The sequence below is a fragment of the Quercus suber genome, unplaced genomic scaffold (assembly GCF_002906115.3).
Source record: "Quercus suber isolate HL8 unplaced genomic scaffold, Cork oak 2.0 scaffold_58, whole genome shotgun sequence".
Classification (NCBI taxonomy): domain Eukaryota; kingdom Viridiplantae; phylum Streptophyta; class Magnoliopsida; order Fagales; family Fagaceae; genus Quercus; species Quercus suber.
The window spans coordinates 864,150-891,600 of NW_027069523.1; the positions used below are offsets into that span (position 1 = coordinate 864,150).

The window sequence follows — 27,451 nt, forward strand, 5'->3', positions numbered from 1 at the left end:
ACTTGGCCATACTAGAAAGGCCTTACCTTATGTCACTCTTGAAACTTTTGAATCTGAATGAAAATATTTCACACACATTCTCCACCACAGTCGTGACCTAATCTCATATTATCAACATCCATATCGCAGCCCTGTTGCTGACTCTTCATAGCCACAGCTCTCTGGCCTTTTTTTTCTTGCAACAAAAAAAGCCCAGTTCTCTCAGAATTTTTTTTTTTTTTTTTTTTTTTCTGGAAGGGTGAAAACAGTTGCACCTCGTAAGTATAACTTGAACATAATCATAATATGCATATATGAAGCTAACCTTGATTTGTGTTCTGTTGGTGTGAATATAGGCATTGGCCATTGCAGTCGTTTGCATATGTCAAAAAGAGTGGTTCTGGGTCCTCCTCTTTTGAGGTTGATTGACTCAATAACTGCAAAAAGAACCCATTACAAAATTAGCCTGAAATTTTTTTCCACATTTTTTGAAGGGTAAGCCGGAATAAGGCAGGAAGACCACCTGGTCTTATTTTAAGAATTAAAGAGAGAGATAACTGCAAGGATCATGGCTTTAGCTAATATTCTAGTGAAGAAATAAAGTATAAATATACTCTAATCTCACAAATGGTCCTTTTAGATCACTATCTTCTGTGATCTTGTGGATCACTGACTTTTAAGTATCAAAATGAGAAAAAGAAAAAAAAAAATGGCGCAGACCTGGGGTGGCAATATTGGGACTGCAGGTTTTCTTGGAACAGTCATGGCCTAGAGAAGCATCTGTAGTTGACTCTGCAGGCAATTGGGTTTCAGCTGTTTCTTGCTTTATTTGGATTATTGACTCTGAAGAACCTTCATGGGATATTTTTCTGCAGCTATTAATATCGATGTCTTGGGATGATGAATTATTAGTATGACCAGGACAACCCGTTCTCCTCTTGAAATCACACTGGGAGTCAAAAATTCCTTTGTTCTGTTGCATAAAGTATTACAGCTTTAGTAAATGTCAGTGATGACAAATTAGACGTTAATCTGATACATGCAGCATATGGTCAGCAATCTGAGATATGTGACATTTACTCTTTTTCACCAAAGCGTCTGGCAAACACTTATCTATAAATTAAAGTTATTTGTTTGGAGGTCTGGACTCTGCATTTAGAACAGAAATTTTATCTACGAAGGTTTCACATTATATAATATAAACCCTTAAATTCTAAATTGAATATCACAATACTCTTGATAACAACAACAATAACAACCAAGCATTAATCCTAAAATTTTAGGGTCAGTTATGTATTATTCTCAACAAACTAATTAGGGTTATCCACGTGTATTCTTTTTTGCCATTCTAATCTATCCAAAGTTGTACTCTCCACTACCTCTTTAATTGACATGTCCTTTTTTAACTACTTAATGGATATTCTTGATAAAAGGGGGGAAAATTAAGTATTTCATTCTTTGCACAGGGTCTGGAAGTTCCTTTTAAAATAGCTTGGAAATTGATCTAACAAAAGATCAAGTGTGCTAAAAAGTCAATACATTTTTGGAAAAAGAATACACACTCACACACAGACATATATGTATAAAAGCAGGTATTCAAATACTAGCATCCAGGCATAGAGCACCAACAAACCTCAAGTTTCTTCAATACACTCTTAGCTGCTTGTCCTCTTGCAGCTTTTCGGTTCCTATGATATCCCTCCCCGATTAATAGCTCATCTTCAAGTTGTAACCTAATCTCAACATGCACAATTTCTCCCTCGTTAAATATTTCCTTTTTAAAGTACCCAAGAGAGTCACATAATTCGTTCAGTTTACGCAAGGGATGCAGTACTAGATTATCTGGGGTCACAATTGGAGATAATAATGGCTTAAATATTCTCCACACATCGTCAAGATGAAGCTTGGTATCAATAAGCATAGCCCCTGCAATACTTTCCACCATATCTCCAAGAGCCTGTAGCAGAATAAGAATGGTCACTTTAAACTCTTAATAGCAAAAATAAAGATGCATAACCACAAAGCGGCAGTCCATGAAGAAGTATAACAGCTAAATAGCCTATGCAACTACTGGTGGTAAACCATTGGTCCCAAAAGCTTTAGCTGTCAAATATTGGGCCGACACTGAATATCAAGCTCACACATACTATCTCTAACAACTACAATTTGAAAGAAATAAATTTTTAAGTATATGATACATATGGAATGTGTTAAATTTTTATACTTTTTAGACAAGTAGTGCAGTTCATTAAAAAGAAAGCAAAAATAGGCAGTATAAGAACTTACCTTCGGACATTTTGGTTCTTCGAGTGTCCTAGTGGTTTCAGTAGATTCAGTTAATGACCTCACATAATCTGCTATTTGACTAAGAAGTAACCCAGAGCAATGTCGAAGGTTTGGTTGAATGTTTCTTCTGACTGCGGCTTGAGCAAAGTTTTCATTGCTAACTGCAGCTCCACGCAAGTCGGTCAACTTGCCTGGATCAATATCTGTGTGGCTTTGATAGAGATGCCAGGTAATTAGCAGATCCAATACTGAGTCCCCAAGAAATTCCAGCCTCTGTAAAAAATTCATGATGTTATAAAAGATATTTCTTATGGCATTTCATAGAGACAGAAAATCCTGCATCTACATCATCTTGTTTTCACTTTTACATATCCCACAGAGAGAGAGTGAGAGAGAGCATGCAAGCTTTCACATTCTAAAGTACAGTTGAATGTGTGTATATATACCCTAACAGAGATATTTTGACAGAGGTATACATATTATCAGCTAAAACTCTCTAAAACATTAGTGCATCAGACATCTATAGAGTTGTTTTAAACCTATTAGATGTCCTTTTGCTTGCTCTAGATTAAAAGAGACAGAAAGGGAGCAAATTCAATCAAATACAAAGTCTTGCAGAGACTTCATTGCTACCTGGTAACAGTAGCCAACTCCTGCTTCTTGCTCAGATGCATGTGTTATGGCCTCCTGTAACAGACCTTTGGTGGAAAATATATACCCAAGCTTTGACTCTAGAGTTTCAATCTCATTAGTTTTTGGGATGTAAGAATGTAGAGATGCTCTTGTAATGGCTTCAAGTACTGATGTAGGCTCAAGTTCAGCATCAATTCCAAGCCACTTAATCACGTGAAGTGCAGCAACCAATCCACCACCAACATAGTATGCTCCAATGAGTGCCTCAACACAATCAGCTATTGTTTTTGAAGCCAGCCATCTGTGACCTCTATCACAGCAAACTCCAACTTTAACTTTCATGTCTACAGTTTGGAATTGGGCATCCAAGGGCACTTCTAAGGCATCCACACCACATTCACAAGGAACAGGATGTATAGAACGGTGTCCTGGAGCAACCCAACGACGTGGATCAAATGCACTATCTCGTATGTAACCCTAACAAATAAGAAATAACCTCATTTCAATTGCTCAGGAAATTATGTTGAATATAAGTAAACAGTCTAAAGTGAATTTATACGGAGGATAAAAGGATGTTTGTGTGAGACAACTAGGTATTTTGAAATCAGAAAACCATTGAGCCTGATAAATTACAACTCCCTTTCACGTGCACATCGGATTTTTTACTTAAAGTGGGAGTAAGAAGAATGGAGACATGCTTTGAACTCGAAATCACCTGCTCTGATACTATGATAAATGACTACTTATCTCTAAAGTTTAAGCTGTTAGGAAATTGTGATTTAATCATTTAACCATTATTCTAATGGAGTCCTATGTAGAATCCAATATATAGTGAAAGAAGGGTGCAAAGTAGGATATGAACATAATATTTTGGAAATGGAGGATACTAAAAGAATATGTACACTGGTAATATATACATGTTAGACATTCCAAAATTCCAAACATGTTTACAAAACAACAATATCATTTACCCAAAGCAAGAAATTCAAATACAAACATGATGCTGATTAGCAGAAAAAATAAAAATGCCATTTCAAAAGGTTTTTGAACAGGAAAGGTACTGTACCACCATGCACCCAATGATATCACTTATATATGTGTGTGCATGTGTGTTTAGAGCATGTCTCAATATCATTGGAAAAACTAACAGTATACAATTAAATATAAATTGATAGAGTGCATATAGTTTTGACTGAAGAAAGGAGAGGCAGTTTTAGATTATAGGTTGCACCTCAGAGTGAACATATATTTTATTTTATATAGTTGGACAAAGCAATAGCTGATTAATTAAAGGAATCTAAGCAAAAGATAAGTATATTGCCAGGTACCTGTAATTTGTGATCTGTTCCTAATTTATGTAGGTTTGAATTGCAAATAGCCCATGAGCGGCGAGCAGTTAATTGTCCTTCATGTTTTTCTGGATATTTAAGAAATAGGTGGCAACTCACAGCATACTTTAGAACCGAATCCCCAAGCAATTCCAGACGCTCCATTGAAAAACTTTCACAACATCTTAGTGTTGTCAGTGCTTCCAGAATCTAATCACAAGAATGTTAATTAGATCATCATAACACTGAATGATTCATTAGAAATTAGATGAGTCAAGTCAATTTATCAATCCAACAATAGGACAAACCAATGAGGTTGAAATTTGAAAGTCACTAGAGGGACAACTGATCTCTCCTCTAAGCTGGCTGGCTAACATCAGAGATTCCAGACGGTGCATCAACGCTGGTAGCAGGTAAAATGATCTTAAAACGTCCACCGAAACATTGATGTAGACTAAAATCTCAGGTGGCACAAAAACATGAATTTGTGTCTTTTCATTAACTAGGCCATCACAAGAAGAAGTACCTGTGCAGTGAAAAGAAAATATTAGATGAAGTGTGACTATAGTGTAAAATCAGATTTTTATTTTAAAAAAAGAAAATAAAAAAAAGATAGTGTAAACAAAGTTGTGTAATCATTACACAACATAATTTTCTATTACAGTTAGATGCCGAGAATATAAACTAATCGGCACCTTCTTCATGTGTGAGCATTAGCCTTGTGAACTATTCTGGTTTAGTGGTGCCTAAGACTAAGTCCCCTTTTTTACTCTTACAAAGGATGCATCAGCCAGATTTTGATTCTATTAATAGTTTACCTTTGTCAACATCTGAATACTCAACACCACCCCCCCCCCATGCTACATGACTTAATAACTTCCTATTGGAATTTTTTTTTTTTTTTTTTTTTTTTTTTTTGTGTGTGTGGGACAAATACACGATTAGATTGCATTGCTTCCTTATACCATCCATATTTGCAAAATGTCAAGTTGATAAAATATCAATAGCTTCTTAGCGGACAAAATGGGCTTTTGCCCTTTTCGAGCAAATTAAATAGCTTTATACCCCATTTTTCAAACTAATTAAGGAAATGCCTCTCTTTTAAAACTCGATTTATGATAAATCGAGTTAGGAAAAAAAAATTCTGAAGCTCTATAGTGGCATTTTAAAGAGCCTATAGTGACGTTTTTTTAACTCGATTTCAATAAAATCGAGTTATTGACAATTTTTTTACCTATAACTCGATTTCATAGAAGTCGAGTTAAAAAACGTCACTATAGGTCCTTAAAAACGTCACTATAGAGCTTAACTCGATTTTGAGTAAGTCGAGTTTCCAAAGAGTGGCGTTTCCCTAATTAATTTGGGAATGGGGGCAAAAGGCTATTTAATTTGCCCGAAAAGGGCAAAAGCCCATTTTGTCCCCTTCTTAGCTATAAAATGTTTAAATTTCAAAGTTTTATTTACTTTTAAATTATACAAATGAGTGAATAAATTGGATAGTAAATAGAATCTAATTAACAAAGTTGGCATGTATATTATCAAGAAAGAGAGTATGTAATCTAATAAAAAGATTTTCAAAATATTAATCCAATAAAAAGTTTTAAGTAGTCAAGTTATAATAGCTATAACTATTTATCAAAGACTAACATTGATAAATAGTTATAGCTATTATAACTTTATCATGAGCTGATATTACTCTAGTATCGTTGATTCTTTTGGTTTTGGCCTAACTATTATCTCCTTTCCTTCCTACAGAACTCCAATTGAAATTGGTGAAGGCCCTGAAAGAAGAACAGGTTTTAATATTTTTGTTTCCAAAATTAGCATCCACATACCAAACTCTGGGATTATCATGTGCATAGGAGATCCGAGAGCTGATAAGAAGAGCTCATTTGACTCTGCGGCACTTGTCATGCTTAATGAGCTTGCACGATTGGAAAAACTTGTGATTGCTAACTCCTAACTGCTTCACTCAGAAATATAGGTGAATGACATCACATGACTTTACCACATTTCGTGGGTTCCAGTTAGCTCAACTGGAAAAGTTTCTGATAATTATATAAAAGATCTAGGGTTCAATCCCCACTTATACCAAAAACTGATTAGTGTCTTAATTTGATGATAAAGAGTTATCAAAAGCGGACACCATAAGTTGAAACTCTCTCTTAAAAAAAAAAACTTTACCACATTACATTCTCTCAAATCCTATCAAAAGCGGACGTCGTAGGTTGAAACTCTCTCTCAAAAAAAAAAAAAAAAAAAAAACTTTACCACATTACATTCTCTCAAAATACATGACTAAATAACTTCCTATTGGAAGAATTTTTTTTTTTTTTTTTTTTTTTTTTTTTGGGAGGACAAATACACGATTAGATTGCATTGCTTCCTTATACCATCCATATTTGCAAAATGTCAAGCTGATCAAATATCAATACCCTCTTGGCTATAAAATGTTTAAATTTCAAAGTTTTATTTACTTTTAAATTATACAAATGAGTGAATAAATTGGATAGTAATTAGAATCTAATTAACAAAGTTGGCATGTATATTATCAAGAAAGAGAGTATGTAATCTAATAATGAGATTTTCAAAATATTAATCCAATAAAAAGTTTTAAGTAGTCAAGTTATAATAGCTATAACTATTTATCAAAGACTAACATTGATAAATAGTTATAGCTATTATAACTTTATCATGAGCTGATATTACTCTAGTATCGTTGATTCTTTTGGTTTTGGCCTAACTATTATCTCCTTTCCTTCCTACAGAACTCCAATTGAAATTGGTGAAGGCCCTGAAAGAAGAACAGGTTTTAATATTTTTGTTTCCAAAATTAGCATCCACATACCAAACTCTGGGATTATCATGTGCACAGGAGATCCGAGAGCTGATAAGAAGAGCTCATTTGACTCTGCAGCACTTGTCATGCTTAATGAGCTTGCAAGATTGGAAAAACTTGTGATTGCTCACTCGTAACTGCTTCACTCAGAAATATAGGTGAATGACATCACATGACTTTACCACATTACGTAGGTTTCTAGTTAGCTCAATTGGAAAAGTTTCTGATAGTTGTATAAGAGATTTGGAGTTCAATCCCCACCTACACCAAAAATTGATTGCTGTCTTGGTCTGTTGATAAAGAGCTATCATCAAGAGCGGACGCCATAGGTTGAAACTCTCTCAAAAAAAAAAAAAAAAAAAGTCATGTATGTTAAATAATTGCTTGGCCATAGGGCTCTATATAGATGAATCAATTCCTCGTGCTGCTAGTGCAATGCATGGAGCAAAATATCCCTTTAGGTTTACCATTGATGATAAGGTACACTCCATTTAGAATCAAAGTTATGTCATAGGGCTCTATATGGATAAATCAATTCCTCGTGCTGCTAGTGCTATGCATAGAGCAAAATATCCCTTTAGGTTTACCATTGATGGTAAGGTACACTCCATTTAGAATCAAAGTTATGTTGTACAAAATTTCTCCAATGCCACTCTGCTTGATTTTGCAGGTTTCTTTTGATTGTGTCCAATTCTAGTGCCATGTTGGAAAATTTCGCCCACCTTTAATTTCTTAAATCCGCATTTCCAATCATTCAACATTATTAGCGTTTGGTTTCCTAGGCACAAATACCTTTTTAGGTCTAATTTGCAGGCTACAATTCAAATGTCGATAAAGAGGGGAAAAAAAGAGGCTTTAAGCTCAATATTTATTCCATTATTACTCCAGACCATAAATAGAAACACATTGATATTTAGTTAAAAAGCCTCATGGCAATGTTCGGTCCCTCATGAGAATAAATATTATATGCACAATAAAAAGAACTGCTCTGAACCGTGTGGTTATATGCGATTAGGAGGTTCTTAAAAATAGTTAAAAAGGAGGTTACCCGAATTCAATATATTGCAGAAGTCATTATCAAACGGATGAAAAAAATAGTTGCTTATCTACCAAATGAATGAGAGAGAGAGAGAGAGAGAGAGAGAGAGATTGATTCCTTCAGGCTCTGATTCTAATAAAAGAAAAATCAGGTCTCTTTTTAGATTAGAACCAAAAATAGGGGAGGGTTGGGAAGATTTTTGTACTTGTTAAGTGGGGTGAATGTCTCCTAATTTATCACTGCAATTTCAGAGAATAAAAATGGAATGAGTCATCCATCAATGCAAAGAACATCTACGATGACACATTTCTTAAACACCTTTCTTTTTCTGCAATCAACACATCCTTTAGAGTGTTGTAGAACATTAGTAGTCTAACTTCCAATGGCACCTCACTGTACAAATAAATGAAATAAGAATTCCAAGATGAGTCAGATTTTTAAAAGTAAAAATAAAAAATAATTTAAAATAATGCAACAGTAAGGTTTCAGGTGAAAATTGTTGCAGCACACAGCCTCTACTTCTGTAAATGTGCAGTTGGTATGGTATAAAAGTGAGGTCAAGTATCATACAGTATACCAGTCCAAAAAGAGAGTAACAAAATAAATATATAGTACTATGTACACGATCAGAGACATATTTGCATATGCTTATCTAAAAGAATGGGCTCAAATAACCCTGTGGTTTCCTCTGTTTGGTGAATAAACCAGTAACTGGCATCTCAAAGAACCTGAGAAAAATGCAAATGAGGAGATTCATTAATGAGAGGCAGAGAGCAAGAGACAGTGGATGATCTCACATCAAAAATTTTAGAAGAGATAGTCACCTAAAAATGACAACCTCCCAAATCTGCTTATTCATCTTGCATGAGGAAGTTATTGCATTTTTCAGAGTCAAAAGACATCAAGGACAGCTGTCTCTCAAAATAATTTATTCATCTTCCTGGGGCATAACACTTATAATTTCTTGGCCAACAAGAATTTGCCCCCTGCTATTGGCAAAAAATAAATCTCATCAGCATGTGGATGCTATTTAATGATTTGAACAAGCATTCAACCACTTAATCAATCACACATTAGTAAAAAAGAACAACATACAGAAAATTACACAGGTCTATCAACATAATAAAATTTAACAAACTGATAAATATTAAACTAATGTTAATTTTCAAAAATAGTCCAAAACTAGAATCATAACTAGGACCTAAGATAAAAGAAATCATATTCAGTAAAATGCTTTTATATCTTAAGCAAACACAAGGTAGGAAAGTATTGATGAATCCAGCCTCCCAAAGCTTATCAATTATAATAAGATACAGATTTAAGGTTTCTCTTGAATAATTGAAGTTTCTTGTACCAAAAATAATAAGATTTATCTTTATATCCGTAGGCCACAATCAAATTTCTACAACCAAGTAAAAGATGCATAAACTTTCATGTTATCTTTGGAAAACTGATGGGACAAAACAAAATTCCTTAGCTGGTAGATAGTATAACCATCTACCTTGTGAAGATTGCCACAATGCTGCATAGCCTTGGAGATCATCATTTCAATATTAATATCCTCTCCATAGCCAAAAGCCATAAGAATCAAGTGTAAGCTGTCCAAAGGGAGGAAAAAAAGGGGCAGGGTTTGATGAACACTCCTAGTAGGGGACTCTAATTGTTCATCTTTGTTTAATATTGCCTAATCTTTTACATTAACAGTTCAAGGACATCCCAAACTCAAGTCTGGCCTGAGGTGCCTCTCAGGTTTTATGAAGCCAACAATAAATTATCATTCTCCAGTTATGAGCCAAGTAAACAAATCTACCCTTCAGGAAGCTTTTGGCTCAACTTCCATAAGCTCCTTACTTGCATAAACTTCTTTTAACTTGCAAATTTGAATATAAATGTCCTCAATTTTATATTTCCAAGGAAAATGTGAACTTACTGTTAAGCTGTTCTCCTTTAAATTTTCCAGTGAGTCAGCAAGCTCCACTTGCTTTGATGCAGTTGCAAGTAGTGCCTACAAATGAAGATCACAAATACAATAAAAACAAGAAACTTAGTTGAACAGGAACTATATTTTTCGGAACAATTCATGTTTGGGAGAGAAGGATAATTTACTTTCTTTGTCTTCTGTAAGTCATATTCTATGGATTTGATACGACTCAGAGATTCCCGAAGCATATCGTCCTTTTCTTGAGGAATTTTTGTAGGTTTGCTAACCAGATCATTTACTGTGGTTTCTAATTGCTGCAACCTCTTCCAAAGTGGGTCCTCTTTGATTGACCGTGAAATGTGCTGCTCTTGCGGTCTTAAATCAACAAGCTGGGGCTTTCTATTGTTTTGGGGTTTGCTATTGTTACCTAAATGATTTTCTGCACGCTGCGCTGCAAAAAATCTCCCCAACCAAGGCAGTACTAGATATATACATCCTAATATTTTTAGTGTGATGTAAACCACTAAATTTGTTACATAGGGAATGAACTTCAACGGCCTTCTTGGTTGACAATTGTTGGTTGAATCACCTGTCACAAGCACCAAGCCAGGAGGATGTTAAAGAATGTTGCATTAGCAAATATCTAAGTAGCGAAATTTTTTTTTTTTTTTTTCCTTTCATAAGAAGTCACAAGATCTTTATGGAGCTTTTGCACTGAGAAAGTGAAAAACAAAATGACAAGTTCACCTCCCCACCAGATAAATCAACTTACGCAACAATGAGACACTGACTTCATAGGAATTTGTTTTGAAGTCCATCTGATTGGGACCTTTGACAAAACTAGGCATATTTTACATAATTACTTAAGAAAGTTTTTCATTATAGAAAATTCAAATTGGAAGCCCCCATGTAATATGTTTAATTGACATGACATGAATTGATTGGACCAACTAGCACATGTGACTTAACAACCACCTCATCAATATGAACAGAAGGACTAAATTTAAAGCACTATATAACGTTAGGGACTAAAATCCAAAATTTTAAACATAAGGAGGCAAAATCAAATTAAACCCAAACTTAAATGGTGCAATTGCAATTAAGTCTTTTTTTCTTCATAATTTGATAGTTACAATGGGAAAGAGGGGATTTGAACCCTGGATATCTCTACTAGAAACACCAAGAGGTGCCAAAATGAATTCTTTCTTCTCCTAATTAAAGGAGAACTTCAGCTGACAGCCTGGACAACAGGACTTAGGCTGCCCAACACATTTTCCTTACTTCTGCTTTAATATTGGACTTATTAAAGAATGCAGAAAGTAGGAAACAGTTCAATAACTACTTAACAAGTAGATTTTAACCAATGTCAAACTACTGTACAAGTAAATCGTGAAAGTAACTTGCTGTAAACCAATAATCAAAACCAACACAAATTTTAATGATTAGAAGTTCTGTGTGATAACCTACTTGTTAAACAAGCATCTTCAAGCCTTACAGCTCCACCAACTGGTTCAATCAGGTTGCAGCTAGATGCATGGTCACTGTTCCTTTCCTGATGCATAAAATAGGTACAGAGCAAGGGTTACAGAGATGACTTGATATCTATGCATAGGTACAATCAAAGTCCAAGATTTACATTTTAAAAAAATAAAATATAGAATAACTCTGTTTAAAAGAGCTAGTTCAAATACAGTGTCATCAAGTGGACACACATAAGAACGCATATCCTCACAGAAATTATACCACCATGTTGCAAAAAACATAGTGGTGAAGTGAAAAGGCCTCATATGATGGTGCTTTCTATGGACTAAATGCATCATTTATAACGCTGATTCCAGCCATTGATTTTATCATTCCAGATAAATTTATCGTGCGTTTGGCATTGGCTTAAAAAGCCAGCTTTTTTTACTAATTAGCTTATTTTTGCTACTATCCATGAGTCTCATTGCACTTTTTGGTATTATTTATAGGTCTTACTGTATTATTTCAACTACCTTTTAACTTTATCTATATTCTTTTTAGCAAAAAGTTTTTAGTTTCAGCTAAATAAGTTATTCCCAAATAGACACTTAATGAAATGGTAGAGCAAAAAGATTCTTTGTTCTTAGGGTTAACCAAAGCTTCAAGAGTTGAAGAAAGTATCAAGTACAAAAGTTATTTTCCTTTAACACTTCAAAACTCAAGGTCATGTTTTCTCCAACCATGTAGAATGATGCAAGGAATGCTGCCAGAATTAGAGCTAAATAGATTTCACTGGGCCAGAATTTTTATCTTTATTTTATTCCTAAATTTTATGTAATTTATTATATTATTTCTTTCCTTAGTTTTTGTAATCCTGAAAGCTCTATTTAAATTCTCCAGGGAAAGATTGCTGGACATGTTGAATTTGATGAGTAATACTATATTGAGAACTTCTCTTTAGCCTGGTGCTGATTCTAGCCAACCTTACGGACTAATTCCCAGGTTTTCTATCTTGCTTGGTGCTGATTCCGAGGTTTATTTTTATTTTCCAATCTTATTGAATTTGTCCTACATCAAAATATCTTCATTGGGAGATAATAAATAGAGACTATTAGTTAAGCACCATTACACTTGATCTTAGCCAAAAGGCTGAGAAAGTAATTACTATTAGTTACGCACTATTAAGATCAGTTCAGTAAAACAAAGGCTAATACAGTAACCGGAAGGACAAAGAAAACTAACTTCAAGTACACTTATTTCATGACCAACTGGCATTCTCTGCCTGACGCTAGAAGCACTTGTTGTCATGAGTAATTTCGACCCAGCAGCAGATATTTCACCATGTGCAACCTTTAAAAATAAATAATAATGTGAGAAAACAATATATGACTAGGAAGATGATAGAAGACAGTGTGAAAAGTTAAGTCACCTTGGAGGAAAAATCATCATGATCAGAGGAACTTTTAACTCTTCTTAGATACATTGCTTCTCCAGCATGTACCAGCTGTAAATAGAAGTGACAAGGACGATTCAAGATTTTAGATATGGCATTGGTTTGAGTCGTTTGACATTGACATCTCCTCAGATATCAATATTAGTAATGAACAGTGTTGTCAACTGACTAGGAACTTACCTTCACTATTTCTCGATCATTCCAAGGCCCCTTGTCAGATCTAAGACACCCACCTTCATTTGGGCACGAGCAAGTTCCACCAAGAAAATCTGGTAGTTGGCTGTTTTAGCAGATAAATGTTCAAATAATTTTTGTAATGAGTAATAACAACAGTATGCTTGTAATTAAATACCAAAAATACTATGGTAAATGGTAAAAGTCAAGAAGGAATCCCAAACCTTGGGTCTATGGCCTCCAACAACTTACTATGGAATCTGCTGCCTAAAACCTGTGGAATTAGTGAAAGAACAACTAGTGATGAGTTCATATGGTCTCCAAAAGTAAAAAAACACGAATATAACAAAAGAACTTGTACATGTATCTTCGAAGTAGTCCTTGGGTCTAGAAAGCTTTTTGCTGTATTCCATAGTAGTTTGAACCCACTACCAGCATTAACAATGAACATCTGATGTAATGTCTGTAGAAAAAATGCTAATATCAGAAATGATTTGCAGATTAATAATCCAAGAATTCACATACTATATTTCTTTAGTTTCATATGCTATTAAACCACCTCAGGATAGTTATCACCATCAATTTTCTGCATGTGCATAACAAGATCATGGGCAACCTTGCCAAAGCTAACCCAATTCTGCAAAAAATAAAAAGAAATGGAGCAATGAGAAGCAATGATATTGTACAAACATATGCAGGAATGAAATAGATACAACAGTAAGCTCAAATTACCAGCCCTTGCACATCCAATACTGTCGTTGTAGAATCTATGTGTCTCTTGGCTGCAATGGAACATGCTGGGAACTTCTCACTGAAGACCTTCTCAAAACCCTGAACATGATACTTTAAAAACCGGTCCACCGAAGTGACATTCATCAACTTGCTAAGTTCAATTTTACCAAGTCTTTCAATATAAACAGGTCGCCCCGCTTTGTCTACACCATGGTAACCATGCGGATACCAACGCCGAACTTCTTCATATTCATCATATAAAAAATCCTAGACATAAGTCATTACAATGCAGAATCTGTAAGAATTGGAAACATTATTATAAATTACTACTAATAAACAGGTAGTTCAGGAAAAAATTTCAACAATAATACTACAAAGGTTTAATCCCAACCAAAACAACATGCCTTGACTGCCCATTCTGAATCCTAACATTGGCCAAGACTCTTTAGCTTCTATATGTTAGACCATTCTTCTTATCAAATTCATATTTAGGAGAAACCCTGATATTACCTTTAGAAAAGAATCTACTCCAAATTCTTTCCTCCAGTTAAGCATTTCAGCCCACATATAGAGAGTTTTATCTATGTCAAACTTCCTTGCCTTTAGAAACCTGCAGCAAGATATCATTAAGTAGAATAAACAGGAAGACAAAACATAATATGCATTAAAAAAACACTTATTCAGGAAACTAAATTACATGGTATTACTAATAACTCATGATTACTTCTAAAATAATGATAAATAACAGATATAATTATAGATTCCCCACCCCCCCCGGGTGGGTGGTGTAGCCCATTTGCACCTTGCCTACCTATGATTTAAAAAGTTGCACATTACCCACTCAATTCATGGAAAAATTCTAAATTTTTCCTAATGTTCCATGACTTGATTATCCAATCCCAAATTTCTCAATTCTCAACATAAAATGATCAAATTTTTTTTTATTAGGAGCTTGTAGTAGTACTCCGGAATGATAAGTGTATTGAGATTTCAAGTCAGCCAAACAAATAAAAATTTAGTGTATACCTGTATACATAATTTTTTTAATTTTTTTTATGAAAGGTTAAATTTCAGGCATTAACTTTTTCGAGTAATGCGATGCAATTGCGTTTGGATTAGTTTTTTTTTTTTTTTTCATTAGCTTATGTATAATAACTATTTAAATACTCTAACTTTTTTCTAGCTATAACACTATAATTTTGCCAAATTTGAGGAAATTTGCAAAATAAGCAAGCTTGGGGTTTGACTTGGATCAGGAGCACTGTACATGACAGTGATACAACATGTCCAAATGTCGGTGGCCTCGTATCCCATCCAGTGCACCAATAAGCTTTGCAGCAAATAGTTAATATTCCAACGCAAGCGAAGTAGTGTATAGTACAACTGTTGAGGGAGGAGGAGGACCCATAGCCGACCCCAAAATTTTAGGCTAAAAGGCTTGGCTATTGAGTCCTGTTGTTATTAGCTAATATACTAGCTTTTAAAGTTTCACTTTCTGCATAAAACAACTGTGATTTTGACCTTTTCAGCAACAAAAAAACCTAATCCAAACGCAATCCGATTTATCAAAATTAATCAAATACTGGAGAAAATAAACAATGGTTAGAGAGAGAGAGTTATACCTAAGCAAAGTGTGATAATCATCATGGGAAGGTGGGAGGAGATCTTTGGCGAGCAATGTCTGTCGAAACGCGTTGACAGCTTCTTCCTCCTTGGAATCACGAACGTCGTTGATCGAAATCGAAGCGAATCGGCAATCGGCGACCTTGTTTCCGCGCTTTCTAAGAGATTGAGAGAGGGAGATCGAAAGCCTAGAACCGGAATAACTACCACTACCACCACCGCCATTCATTATAACCTTCTTCTTCGTCCTCTTCTTCAGAGATCTGACTCGAACCTTTCGCCTCTCGTCCTCAGACGCTGTCGTTTCAGCCTCGCAACAACTCTTTCCCTTCCCTTCCACTTCTTCAATCGACGCCGCCACTTCCTCTACAAAATTTTCCAAACAAATCCAAATCCAAATCAAATTTTGTAACCAAAATATAAAAAATAAAAAATTGTACCTGGCATTGTGAGAATCGGAATTCAATATGTGATCAAAGGTCTGCATTAAAACAAAAACAAATAAGATCCGCATAATTAGCCTCTAGATCTGCTGAAATCTGACATTGACGATCAAAGCCAAAAGAAAACAAAAAACAAAAACGAGAATCAGAGAATAGTGGGAATAAGAAAAGAAAACGCACCGAATTCACAAAAAAGGAAATGATATGTGGTGTAGGTGTAGGTGTAGCTCTCAAGAATAGTAAATGGCTGCAAAGAGAAAGACAGACACAGAGAGAGAGAGAGAGAGAGAATAAAAGTTGCTTTGAGAATACGAAGGAATTTATTTTCTCTCTGTTGAAATTTTTTTTTGTTTGTTTTTTAACTTTCAGGTAGAAATATGAGAGCCGAGCAGAGGAACGTAGCGCAGAGAGAGAGAGAGAGAGACAGAGTCAGAGAGAGAGAAAGAGGGATGTCGTTGTCAAAAGCGTTACAAAGAAGACGTAGCGTGCAACGGCCGCTTCAGATCTTTTGTCTAGTTTTTATTTACATAGCGCCGGGCTGTTTCTCTCCTGCAACTTTTTGTTTCTTCCCCTGTTTTTTTTTTTTACTTTTTAAAAAATATTATTCCTTTTATTTTCTTTGGTGTGAAATATATGGGGTTAAATTAATGGTGCATTTTCTTGGAGTGAGGCATATGCATATCCCATCAAAATTGCAAGCTAAACTAGAGCAAGAAAAAACATAAAAACAAGCCTACATTCGGTGCAGATTTTTGCCTAAGCTAAACAAATTGTATCTTGTTACACTGTCCGACTTGTACAATTTTTTTGTTTTCTCTCTCTTCTCTATTGCTAAATTAAGAATGAGATGTAGAACTAAAGTAAAATAAATAAAATGACTTTTTAATTATTAAAAAAAAAATTAGATAAAATACCTTAATTGAATAATTTTGAAACTTTAAAAGACCCAATTATAAAGTTATAAAAAAAAAAAATTTAAATGAATTTTGATCAAACTTAAAAGTATACTTTCATTTTAGCCTTAAAATAACTATAAAGTTTAAGATTCAAACATATAATTTAACCTTGAAACTTTTAACATCGTGATTTTATGCTATGTAAATTTTATCATTTTACTTATAACAATTTCATGAAATTCTTAATTCTTTTAACAAAGTAATATATATATATATTCAAGACATACAATCCTATTCCGATGTATATATTTTAACAACAAAAATAATCAAACGTCACAAAATAGACCTCACTTTAGGAAAAAAAATAAAAAATGCTCCTTTTTGTCCAAATAAAACCCACGTGTGGAAAAAGTCTCGTTACCTGTTTTCTTTTTAATCATTTCTGTGTTTTTTTTTGGACTGTCGTTCGTCGACGGAACGGGAGAAAGCGCGGAATGAAGACGGAGTTAGCGTACGCGTACGGAGCGCAATAGCTGGGACCGAGTTTTTGTCACGGACCACTAGTTGTTTGCCACATGGAGATAGGTGATGTTGCCACCCTTTCTCTTATCTTTTTTGGAAAGATATTAAAGGGCGTAGGAAATAAGAATACTACCTACGTAAACAACCATTTCACATCAAATTTATCTGCCAACTATTAGTTTTTTTTTTTTTGGGTAAAGTAGGCAAATTATTAGTTTATTAGAGCATTAGCATTGGCAAATGCTAAAACCAAATCTAAGGGATATTTAGCATTTTTGGTCTCAAAACCAGCTGCATCAGAGGATTGCAAACAGCACTATTGCAAATTTTTTTGCAATAGTGCTACAGTGCAATTCTAAACATAGAATTGCACTGTAGCTAGTATTGTATCCAAAATAATATATTTTATCTGACTCTCTCTCCTCTGTCTCTCATCTCTCGTCTCTGTCTCTCCATCGCTGAACCCAAAAACCACCCAGCACCACAGAGCACCATATCACGCCACAGAGCACCATGGCGAAACAGCCACCCAGCGCCATATCACGCCAACCCAAAAACCGAAACAGCCACCTGCAACCCAGCACCATATCACGCCATCGAGCACGGCGACGCCATATCACGAATTCGCGATCCATGGATCACAACCATCGAGCACGGCAAAACCCACCGGATCACAACCATCGAGCACGGCGAAACCCGTATCACGAATTCGCGATCCACGACCCACGATCCACAACCGGAGCAATGCGAGTACGAGCTCGTCAAGGAGCGAATGAAGTTTTGGGTTTTATTGAAGTCGAGTTTTGGGTTTTATGGGAAATGAAGGCTCCAACGGAATTACAGAGGGAAGAGAGCTGAAAATGAGAGAGAGGAGAGAGATGGGTGAGAAAAAAATATAATTTTAAGATATATTATTTTATTAGGTAGATATATTATTTTAATGGGTAAAAGAGAGAAATAGAAGTTAGGGATGTGGAAGAATTGTAAAATCGTATGGTATAATAGAATTGTGGGTTTTTAGAATTGTAAAATAGAATAGCATTAGCATTTCCCAATGCTAATGCTCTTACTAGTTTTTACCTATTTAATTACTTATATCATTTTTTACTTATAAAAAAAAATTTAGATCACAAACTTTTTTTTTTTATATCACAATTGTGACATGGTAGCCTATAAATGATAGACAAAAAATAGTAGTTCTATGAGTTTGGCAAATTTTTAAATGCACAATAATTTAACAACAAAGTCATAGATAACAAACTATTAATAGTTTTTATTTAGATCCACTACCGATATTACATTTTTACTTAGAGGAAATCTAAGATCATAAATTTTGTTACCACAACTATGATGTGGCAGCCTATATATAAGTGATAAAAAAAATTGTGAATTTATGTGAAAGTGATAAACAACTATTAATAGTCCACTACATCAAAGTTGTGGTAAAAAAATGTTATGTCTACAACATTTTCACAACACTTTTACATCAAATCCTACGTAGTAAATTGTTACTGATTATTATTGATAGATTAAAAAGTAATTTAAGTGGTGGGTTCAAATTAGAACCAGTAACAATTTACTATATATGATTTGTTATGAAAATATTGTGGACATAACACTTTAAAAAAAAAAAAATCCAAAGTTTGGTAATAAACTAGGTTGTAGCATAAGGTTACAATTTCATTCAATATTTTTTAACGAATATGAATTTTGACAAATTCACAATTAAATTACATTTTCTTCTTATAATTTCTATTCTTATTAATTTGTTTAATTTATCAAAAAAAAATTTATATTTAAAATTATGAATAAAAAATAAGTTTATTAATCAAAGTATAAATAATATCCTATTGACATGAAACTTGAAATGTGTTTTTAAAACATTATAAAAAAAAAAAAACATTTAATCCAACTGTGAGAATTTCAGAGTATCTAATTATATTAATTTTTTTAATGAGAATTATAACTTTAGACTACAACCAAATTTGCAACTAAACTTTGTAAAAAAAAAAAAAAGTGATCAAAGTTATGGCAAAAAAAAAAAAAAACAATTATGGTTCCAAAACAATTCTTTTACTTATGGGTTTGGTTAATGTATCAATTAATGTATGTCTTTAGAGAATACATTAATCATCTATTTTGAAAATATTTTATATAGAATTGAAAAAACCATTAAAAAAAAGTTAAATAACCTTTTTTCATTTTTCTATAACAAATTTATTAAAATAAGCATAGAATTAATAAAACTCTTTATCTATACTACTATTGAAGGGGCTTCCCCTATTTGAGATCCTCATTTTTATTTATTAAAAAATGCTCTTGTATCCCTATGTTTAAGTAAAGAAAAAACTAAAAGACAATCTCGTAAAAATACAACTTTAACTCTCACTAAAACATTGCCTAAAAATATGGTTACTCTTCTGTTGATTTTTAAATTTCTTTATCCAATTATAAATTAGATTCTCAAAATTAAAAAAAAAAAAATATATATATATATATATATATAATAAAAACAATTCTAATCTTCAAACGGAGAAATAACACACTAGGGAGACTTCAATACATAGAGGAACCCCATTTAATTTTAAAGTTTAACTCTTTTTTTCTTTTTCTTTTTTCCATTTCTTTTTAAATTTGTTAGTAACAAAAATGGGCGNTTGCTCAAGTACCTGTCACGTCAGGCAGCTTCTTTCATCTCTGTGTGAGTGGCGGTAGGTTATGAAGCACTTTCCTCATCCTTATCGTTCCTGAGTATGTTTTGAGCTTATCTTGATCAGGTGGAGTCCTCGGACAATCAATCAGGCTTTTCCCCTACTCAGTTAGTTTCCGATATCATATCAAAGTAAAATATCTTCCTCGGACAGGTGATGTCCTCCTCGGACTGGAGATATCATCCTCGGACAGCGTTGATTCTCTACAGGAGGATTCCGCTTCACTCTGGGCCCTGCACTCTCCGCATCTTTATCTTCGGATGTGAAACAGTCCTCTCCTGGGTATTCGGCCCATTAACTTGGGCCTGACCCCCTTATCCCCCACAATATATATATAATAAAATCACAAAAAAAAAATTCTACAAAATAAGACCACTAAAAAGAAGAAAAAGCATCATTTACGCGCAAAAATGTGTAATGAGGCTACTTACCACTAAAAAGTTGGCTTGAATTTTTTTTTTTTTTTTTAAAGAATGAATTGGCTTGAACTTTATTTTGAAAAATGAAAATTCTTAGGTAGTCCCAAAATACAGTGAAATGGTACTCATTTATCTCACATTCATAATGAATTCTATTATGATATGAATTTAATGAGTATACCTCAGTATAAATATGAGAAAAAAAACAACACTCTCCATATTTCGGAAATAACTAAGATTTACTCTTTGAAAAAATGGATGTAAAAAGTTAGTGGGATATAACGATATATATAGCTTTATTTGGCGTCAGCGTTGCCTCGTCCGCTTACAATGCCGTTGGTAACCTCTGTAGTGTCCGAATCTGGGCCCCACACGCATATTGAATTTGGCTCCCGTTAGAGACTTTTCAATTGTCTTCTTATTTGTCCTTTTCTTTACAGTTTTTGTTTAAATTCACTTTTTATATATATATATATATAAATTATGTTAATAAAATGAGAAATGCTATGTCTACAACATTTTTTACAACAATTTTACAACAAATCCTATGTGGCAGATTGTTACTGGTTATTATTGTTGGGGCAAAAAAGTAATCTTAGTATTAGTTTCAAATTTGAACCAATAATAACTAACCACCTATAATTTGTTGTAAAAATATTGTAAAATTATTGTAGGTGTAGCATCTCTCTAATAAAATATGGGGTAATGGGTATTCTTAAGTCAATTTTTAATAAATTATTTTAGACAATTTTTCACCTTACTTTTATGGGAATATAAAATACTATCAAAATAATTAATTTTTTTATAAAAAAAATTTTAAAATTTTTTTAAACCAATAAGGCATTTTGTTTTTGATACAAAATAGAAATTTTACTTTAACTTAATCTAAATATATATGTGTGTAAAATTTCCTCTAAGAGATATTTTAATAGATCAATGATGAATTTTTTTTCCCAAATTGATTTGAAGAAAAACTTATATTTTTTAATGTAACAGCTCTAAAATGAGGTGTTATTTGTCACATTTTTTATAATTGGGATGTTGACTTCAAGTTTTTTAAGTAACTAGTGATAGGCCGTGATTTGCATGATTTAAATTGGCTTAAAAGTCATTACATTAATGTAGGGTCTTGTTTCTTTAAGCAAACCCAAAAACAATAGATTTGTAGAGTAAGGGTTGAAGAACTAGAGTTAACAAGGGATTCACCGCAAAAGATCACTCCTTTTCTTTTTTATTCATCTGTTTTCATACATTTCATGCTCTGTTTCAAACCCTTTCCCTCTGTTATATAGATTTTTTTTTTTTTTTTCTTTCATAAGAAGTCACAAGATCTTTATGGAGCTTTTGCACTGAGAAAGTGAAAAACAAAATGACAAGTTCACCTCCCCACCAGATAAATCAACTAACGCAACAACGAGACACTGACTTCATAGGCATTTGTTTTCAAGTCCATCTTATTGGGACCTTTGACAAAACTAGCCATATTTTACATAATTACTTCAGAAAGTTTTTCATTATAGAAAATTCAAATTGGAAGCCCCCATGTAATATGTTTAATTGACATGACATGAATTGATTGGACCAACTAGCACATGTGACTTAACAACTGTCAACCGCCTCATCAATATGAACGGAAGGACTAAATTTAAAGCACTATATAATGTTAGGGACTAAAATCCAAAATTTTAAACATAAGGAGGCAAAATCAAATTAAACCCAAACTTAAATGGTGCAATTGCAATTAAGTCTTTTTTTTCTTCATAATTTGATTGTTACAATGGAAGATGGGGGATTTGAACCCTGGATATCTCTACTAGAAACACCAAGAGGTGCCAAAATGAATTCTTTCTTCTCCTAATTAAAGGAGAACTTCGGCTGACAGCCTGGCCCTTCAGCCCTGAATGTCCTAATTGAGCCTGGACAACAGTACTTAGGCTGCCCAACACATTTTCCTTACTACTGCTTTAATATTGGACTAATTAAAGAATGCAGAAAGTAGGAAACAGTTCAATAACTACTTAACAAGTAGATTTTATTATTTTAAGCAATGTCAAACTACCGTACAAGTAAATCATGAAAGTAACTTGCTGTAAACCAATAATCAAAACCAACACAAATTTTAATGATTAGAAGTTCTATGTGATAACCTACTTGTTAAACAAGCATCTTCAAGCCTTACAGCTCCACCAACTGGTTCAATCAGGTTGCAGCTAGATGCATGGTCACTGTTCCTTTCCTGATACATAAAATAGGTACAGAGCAAGGGTTACAGAGATGACTTGATATCTATGCATAGGTACAATCAAAGTCCAAGATTTACATTTAAAAAAAATTAAAATATAGAATAACTCTATTTAAAAGAGCTAGTTCAAATACAGTGTCATCAAGTGGACACACATAAGAACGCATATCCTCACAGAAATTATACCACCATGTTGTAAAAAACATAGTGGTGAAGTGAAAAGGCCTCATATGATGGTGCTTTCTATAGACTAAATGCATCATATATAACGCTGATTCCAGCCATTGATTTTATCATTCCAGATAAATTTAGCATGTGTTTGGCATTGGCTTAAAAAGCCAGCTTTTTTTATTATTTAGCTTATTTTTGCTACTATTCAACTTATTTTTGCTACTATTCATTAGTTTCATTGCACTTTTTAGTACTATTTATAGGTCTCACTGTACTATTTCAAGTACTTTTTAGTTTTATCTATATTACTTTCAGCAAAAAGTTTTCAGTTTCAGCTAAATAAGCTGTTCTCAAACAGGCGCTTAATGAAATGGTGGAGCAAAAAGATTCTTTGTTCTTAGGGTAACCAAAGCTTCAAGAGTTGAAGAAAGTATCAAGTACAAAATTTATTATCCTTTAACACTTCAAAACTCAAGGTCATGTTTTCTCCAACCATGTAGAATGATGCAAGGAATGCTGCCAGAATTAGAGCTAAATAGATTTCATTTGGCTAGAATTTTTATCTTTATTTTATTCCTAAATTTTATGTAATTTATTATATTATTTCTTTCCTTAGTTTTTGTAATCCTGAAAGCTCTATTTAAATTCTCCAGGGGAAAATTGTTGGACATGTTGAATTTGATGAGTAATACTAAATTGAGAACTTCTCTTTAGCCTGGTGCTGATTCTAGCCAACCTTACGGACTAATTCCTAGGTTTTCTATCTTGCTTGGTGCTGATTCCGAGTAACTCTAGGCGATGATTCCTAGGTATATTTTTATTTTCTGATCTTATTGAATTTGTCCTACATCAAAATATCTTCATTGGGAGATAATAAATAGAGACTATTAGTTAAGCACCATTACACTTGATCTTAGCCAAAAGGCTGAGAAAGGAGTTACTATTAGTTATGCACTATTAAGATCAGTTCAGTAAAACAAAGGCTAATACAGTAACCAGGAAGGACAAAGAAAACTAACTTCAAGTACACTTATTTCATGACCAACTGGCATTCTCTGCCTGACGCTAGAAGCACTTGTTGTCATGAGTAATTTCGACCCAGCAGCAGATATTTCACCATGTGCAACCTTTAAAAATAAATAATAATGTGAGAAAACAATATATGACTAGGAAGATGATAGAAGACAGTGTGAAAACTTAAGTCACCTTGGAGGAAAAATCATCATGATCAGAGGAACTTTTAACTCTTCTTAGATACATTGCTTCTCCAGCATGTACCAGCTGTAAATAGAAGTGACAAAGGATGAGATTTTAGATATGGCATTGGCTTGAGTCGTTTGACATTGACATCTCCTCAGATATCAATATTAGTAATGAACAGTGTTGTCAACTGACTAGGAACTTACTTTCACTATTTCTCGATCATTCCAAGGCCCCTTGTCAGATCTAAGACACCCACCTTCATTTGGGCATGAGCAAGTTCCACCAAGAAAATCTGGTAGCTGGCTGTTTTAGCAGATAAACGTTCAAATAATTTTTGTAATGAGTAATAATAACAGTATGCTTGTAATTAAATACCAAAAATACTATGGTAAATGGTAAAAGTCAAGAAGGAATCCCAAACCTTGAGTCTATAGCCTCCAACAACTTACTATGGAATCTGCTGCCTAAAACCTGTGGAATTAGTGAAAGAACAACTAGTGATGAGTTCATATGGTCTCCAAAAGTAAAAAAAACACGAATATAACAAAAGAACTTGTACATGTATCTTTGAAGTAGTCCTTGGGTCTAGAAAGCTTTTTGCTGTATTCCATAGTAGTTTGAACCCACTACCAGCATTAACAATGAACATCTGATGTAATGTCTGTAGAAAAAATGCTAATATCAGAAATGATTTGCAGATTCATAATCCAAGAATTCACATACTATATTTCTTTAGTTTCATATGCTATTAAACCACCTCAGGATAGTTATCACCATCAATTTTCTGCATGTGCATAACAAGATCATGGGCAACCTTGCCAAAGCTAACCCAATTCTGCAAAAAATAAAAAGAAACGGAGCAATGAGAAGCAATGATATTGTACAAACATATGCAGGAATGAAATAGATACAACAGTAAGCTCAAATTACCAGCCCTTGCACATCCAGTACTGTCGTTGTAGAATCTATGTGTCTCTTGGCTGCAATGGAACATGCTGGGAACTTCTCACTGAAGACCTTCTCAAACCCCTGAACATGATACTTTAAAAACCGGTCCACCGAAGTGACATTCATCAGCTTGCTAAGTTCAATTTTACCAAGTCTTTCAATATAAACAGGTCGCCCCGCTTTGTCTACACCATGGTAACCATGCGGATACCAACGCCGAACTTCTTCATATTCATCATATACAAAGTCCTAGACATAAGTCATTACAATGCAGAATCTGTAAGAATTGGAAACATTATTATAAATTACTACTAATACAACAGGTAGTTCAGGAAAAAATTTCAACAATAATACTACAAAGGTTTAATCCCAACCAAAACAACATGCCTTGACTGCCCATTCTGAATCCTAACATTGGCCAAGACTCTTTAGCTTCTATATGTTAGACCATTCTTCTTATCAAATTCATATTTAGGAGAAACCCTGATGACATATTACCTTTAGAAAAGAATCTACTCCAAATTCTTTCCTCCAGTTAAGCATTTCAGCCCACATATAGAGAGTTTTATCTATGTCAAACTTCCTTGCCTTTAGAAACCTGCAGCAAGATATCATTAAGTAGAATAAACAGGAAGACAAAACATAATATGCATTAAAAAAAACACTTATTCAGGAAACTAAATCACATGGTATTACTAATAACTCATGATTACTTCTAAAATAATGATAAATAACAGATATAATTATAGATTCCCCACCCCCCCCCCCCAAAAAAAAATTTGGTTAAAAATGGGCTACAATATACTTATAAATTGAAATATGTAAAAGTAGTATGGAAGTAATGTTATTATTACACATTAATACTTATTTTCAAAAGCTTATCAACTAGATATCAATTTATCTGTACTAATCAAAAAAATATAGTTATAATGAATGAAAAGCAGGAAGTGAAAGAAATAATGTATGAATTCATAAATAACACTAAGTTGAAATATTTAGATAGGATAGCACACTAAGTTTGGTTTTTTTTTTTTTTTTAATTCTTTAATTTTACTTTTCGTTCAATTGAAATTGTAAAGTTTCAAATTTATTCAATTACGACATTCTGTCAATTTTTTTAATAAATTCCCTTAAAAAAGATATTTTTTTTCACATAAAAAAAAATACAAAATTAATTAAAAAAATTTATAAATTTATAAATTTTTTATGTAACTTTTTTTTCAAAAAATATTTTTATTAATTAATTACATACTTAATAGCAATTATTTTTACAAAATTGGATAAATACCTTAATTGAATAATTTTGAAACTTTAAAAGACTCAATTATAAAGTTATAAAAAAATTAAATGAATTTTGATCAACTTAAAAGTATACTTTCATTTTAGCCTTAAAATAACTATAAGTTTAAGATTCAAACATATAATTTAACTTGAAAACTTTTAACATCGTGATTTTATGCTATGTAAATTTATCATTTTACTTATAACAATTTCATGAAATTCTTAATTCTTTTAACAAAGTAATATATATATATATTCAAGACATACAATCCTATTCCGATGTATATATTTTAACAACAAAAATAATCAAACGTCACAAAATAGACCTCACTTTAGGAAAAAAAATAAAAAATGCTCCTTTTTGTCCAAATAAAACCCACGTGTGGAAAAAGTCTCGTTACCTGTTTTCTTTTTAATCATTTCTGTGTTTTTTTTTGGACTGTCGTTCGTCGACGGAACGGGAGAAAGCGCGGAATGAAGACGGAGTTAGCGTACGCGTACGGAGCGCAATAGCTGGGACCGAGTTTTTGTCACGGACCACTAGTTGTTTGCCACATGGAGATAGGTGATGTTGCCACCCTTTCTCTTATCTTTTTTGGAAAGATATTAAAGGGCGTAGGAAATAAGAATACTACCTACGTAAACAACCATTTCACATCAAATTTATCTGCCAACTATTAGTTTTTTTTTTTTTGGGTAAAGTAGGCAAATTATTAGTTTATTAGAGCATTAGCATTGGCAAATGCTAAAACCAAATCTAAGGGATATTTAGCATTTTTGGTCTCAAAACCAGCTGCATCAGAGGATTGCAAACAGCACTATTGCAAATTTTTTTGCAATAGTGCTACAGTGCAATTCTAAACATAGAATTGCACTGTAGCTAGTATTGTATCCAAAATAATATATTTTATCTGACTCTCTCTCCTCTGTCTCTCATCTCTCGTCTCTGTCTCTCCATCGCTGAACCCAAAAACCACCCAGCACCACAGAGCACCATATCACGCCACAGAGCACCATGGCGAAACAGCCACCCAGCGCCATATCACGCCAACCCAAAAACCGAAACAGCCACCTGCAACCCAGCACCATATCACGCCATCGAGCACGGCGACGCCATATCACGAATTCGCGATCCATGGATCACAAC

The 27,451-nt window shown here is 33.5% G+C and overlaps 3 protein-coding genes across 4 annotated transcripts; all 3 read right to left on the reverse strand.

Annotated features, from left to right (window-relative positions):
• Nucleotides 1-111: 111 nt before the first annotated feature.
• Nucleotides 112-7,153, reverse strand: LOC112027623 (endoribonuclease Dicer homolog 3). Its single transcript, XM_065772426.1, has 9 exons — nucleotides 7,075-7,153; nucleotides 4,535-4,752; nucleotides 4,227-4,436; nucleotides 2,899-3,375; nucleotides 2,266-2,538; nucleotides 1,613-1,936; nucleotides 700-952; nucleotides 305-416; nucleotides 112-166 (listed from the first exon to the last, which is right to left on the reverse strand). The coding sequence occupies exons 1-9, from the start codon at nucleotides 7,151-7,153 to the stop codon at nucleotides 112-114; spliced, it is 2,001 nt and encodes a 666-aa protein (XP_065628498.1).
• Nucleotides 7,154-8,587: 1,434 nt separating this feature from the next.
• Nucleotides 8,588-16,493, reverse strand: LOC112027632 (phosphatidylinositol/phosphatidylcholine transfer protein SFH9). 2 transcript variants are annotated; one of them, XM_024060287.2, is made up of 16 exons: nucleotides 16,092-16,493; nucleotides 15,909-15,949; nucleotides 15,468-15,834; nucleotides 14,356-14,455; nucleotides 13,846-14,112; nucleotides 13,673-13,750; nucleotides 13,475-13,576; nucleotides 13,338-13,387; nucleotides 13,120-13,219; nucleotides 12,916-12,990; nucleotides 12,729-12,836; nucleotides 11,493-11,577; nucleotides 10,211-10,614; nucleotides 10,035-10,109; nucleotides 8,929-9,090; nucleotides 8,588-8,832 (listed from the first exon to the last, which is right to left on the reverse strand). In XM_024060287.2, exons 2-15 carry the CDS (start codon nucleotides 15,913-15,915, stop codon nucleotides 9,037-9,039), a joined length of 1,872 nt encoding a protein of 623 aa, XP_023916055.1. In that variant the 5' UTR covers nucleotides 15,916-15,949; nucleotides 16,092-16,493; the 3' UTR covers nucleotides 8,588-8,832; nucleotides 8,929-9,036. The 2 variants fall into 2 exon arrangements, with proteins under 2 accessions (XP_023916055.1, XP_065628470.1); XM_065772398.1 differs by having other exon boundaries at nucleotides 8,929-9,093.
• A 5,290-nt stretch (nucleotides 16,494-21,783) lies between these two features.
• Nucleotides 21,784-27,441, reverse strand: LOC136067108 (phosphatidylinositol/phosphatidylcholine transfer protein SFH9-like). The gene is made up of 10 exons (XM_065772427.1): nucleotides 27,299-27,441; nucleotides 25,522-25,621; nucleotides 25,006-25,272; nucleotides 24,833-24,910; nucleotides 24,635-24,736; nucleotides 24,497-24,546; nucleotides 24,279-24,378; nucleotides 24,079-24,153; nucleotides 23,892-23,999; nucleotides 21,784-22,695 (listed from the first exon to the last, which is right to left on the reverse strand). Exons 1-10 carry the CDS (start codon nucleotides 27,439-27,441, stop codon nucleotides 22,579-22,581), a joined length of 1,140 nt encoding a protein of 379 aa, XP_065628499.1. The 3' UTR covers nucleotides 21,784-22,578.
• Nucleotides 27,442-27,451: the final 10 nt, after the last annotated feature.

Bases quoted from the DNA above. Each gene is read 5' to 3' on its own strand.
- LOC112027623 (XM_065772426.1), bottom strand. From the start codon at position 7,153: ATGACAAGTGCTGCAGAGTCAAATGAGCTCTTCTTATCAGCTCTCGGA. The intron at 1,937-2,265 runs GTAAGTTCTTAT...ATTCTGCTACAG, and splicing joins AAGAACCAAAATGTCCGAAG to GCTCTTGGAGATATGGTGGA. The intron at 167-304 runs GTTAGCTTCATA...AAGAAAAAAAAG, and splicing joins CCAACAGAACACAAATCAAG to GCCAGAGAGCTGTGGCTATG.
- LOC112027632 (XM_065772398.1), bottom strand. The intron at 13,577-13,672 runs GTGGTTTAATAG...TTTTTTCTACAG, and splicing joins ATGGTGATAACTATCCTGAG to ACATTACATCAGATGTTCAT. The intron at 9,094-10,034 runs GTAAGTTCACAT...TTTTGCCAATAG, and splicing joins TAAAGGAGAACAGCTTAACA to CAGGGGGCAAATTCTTGTTG.
- LOC136067108 (XM_065772427.1), bottom strand. From the start codon at position 27,441: ATGGATCGCGAATTCGTGATATGGCGTCGCCGTGCTCGATGGCGTGAT. The intron at 25,622-27,298 runs GTGCTCTGTGGT...ATCTTGCTGCAG, and splicing joins GTGCTCTGTGGCGTGATATG to GTTTCTAAAGGCAAGGAAGT. The intron at 24,737-24,832 runs GTGGTTTAATAG...TTTTTTCTACAG, and splicing joins ATGGTGATAACTATCCTGAG to ACATTACATCAGATGTTCAT.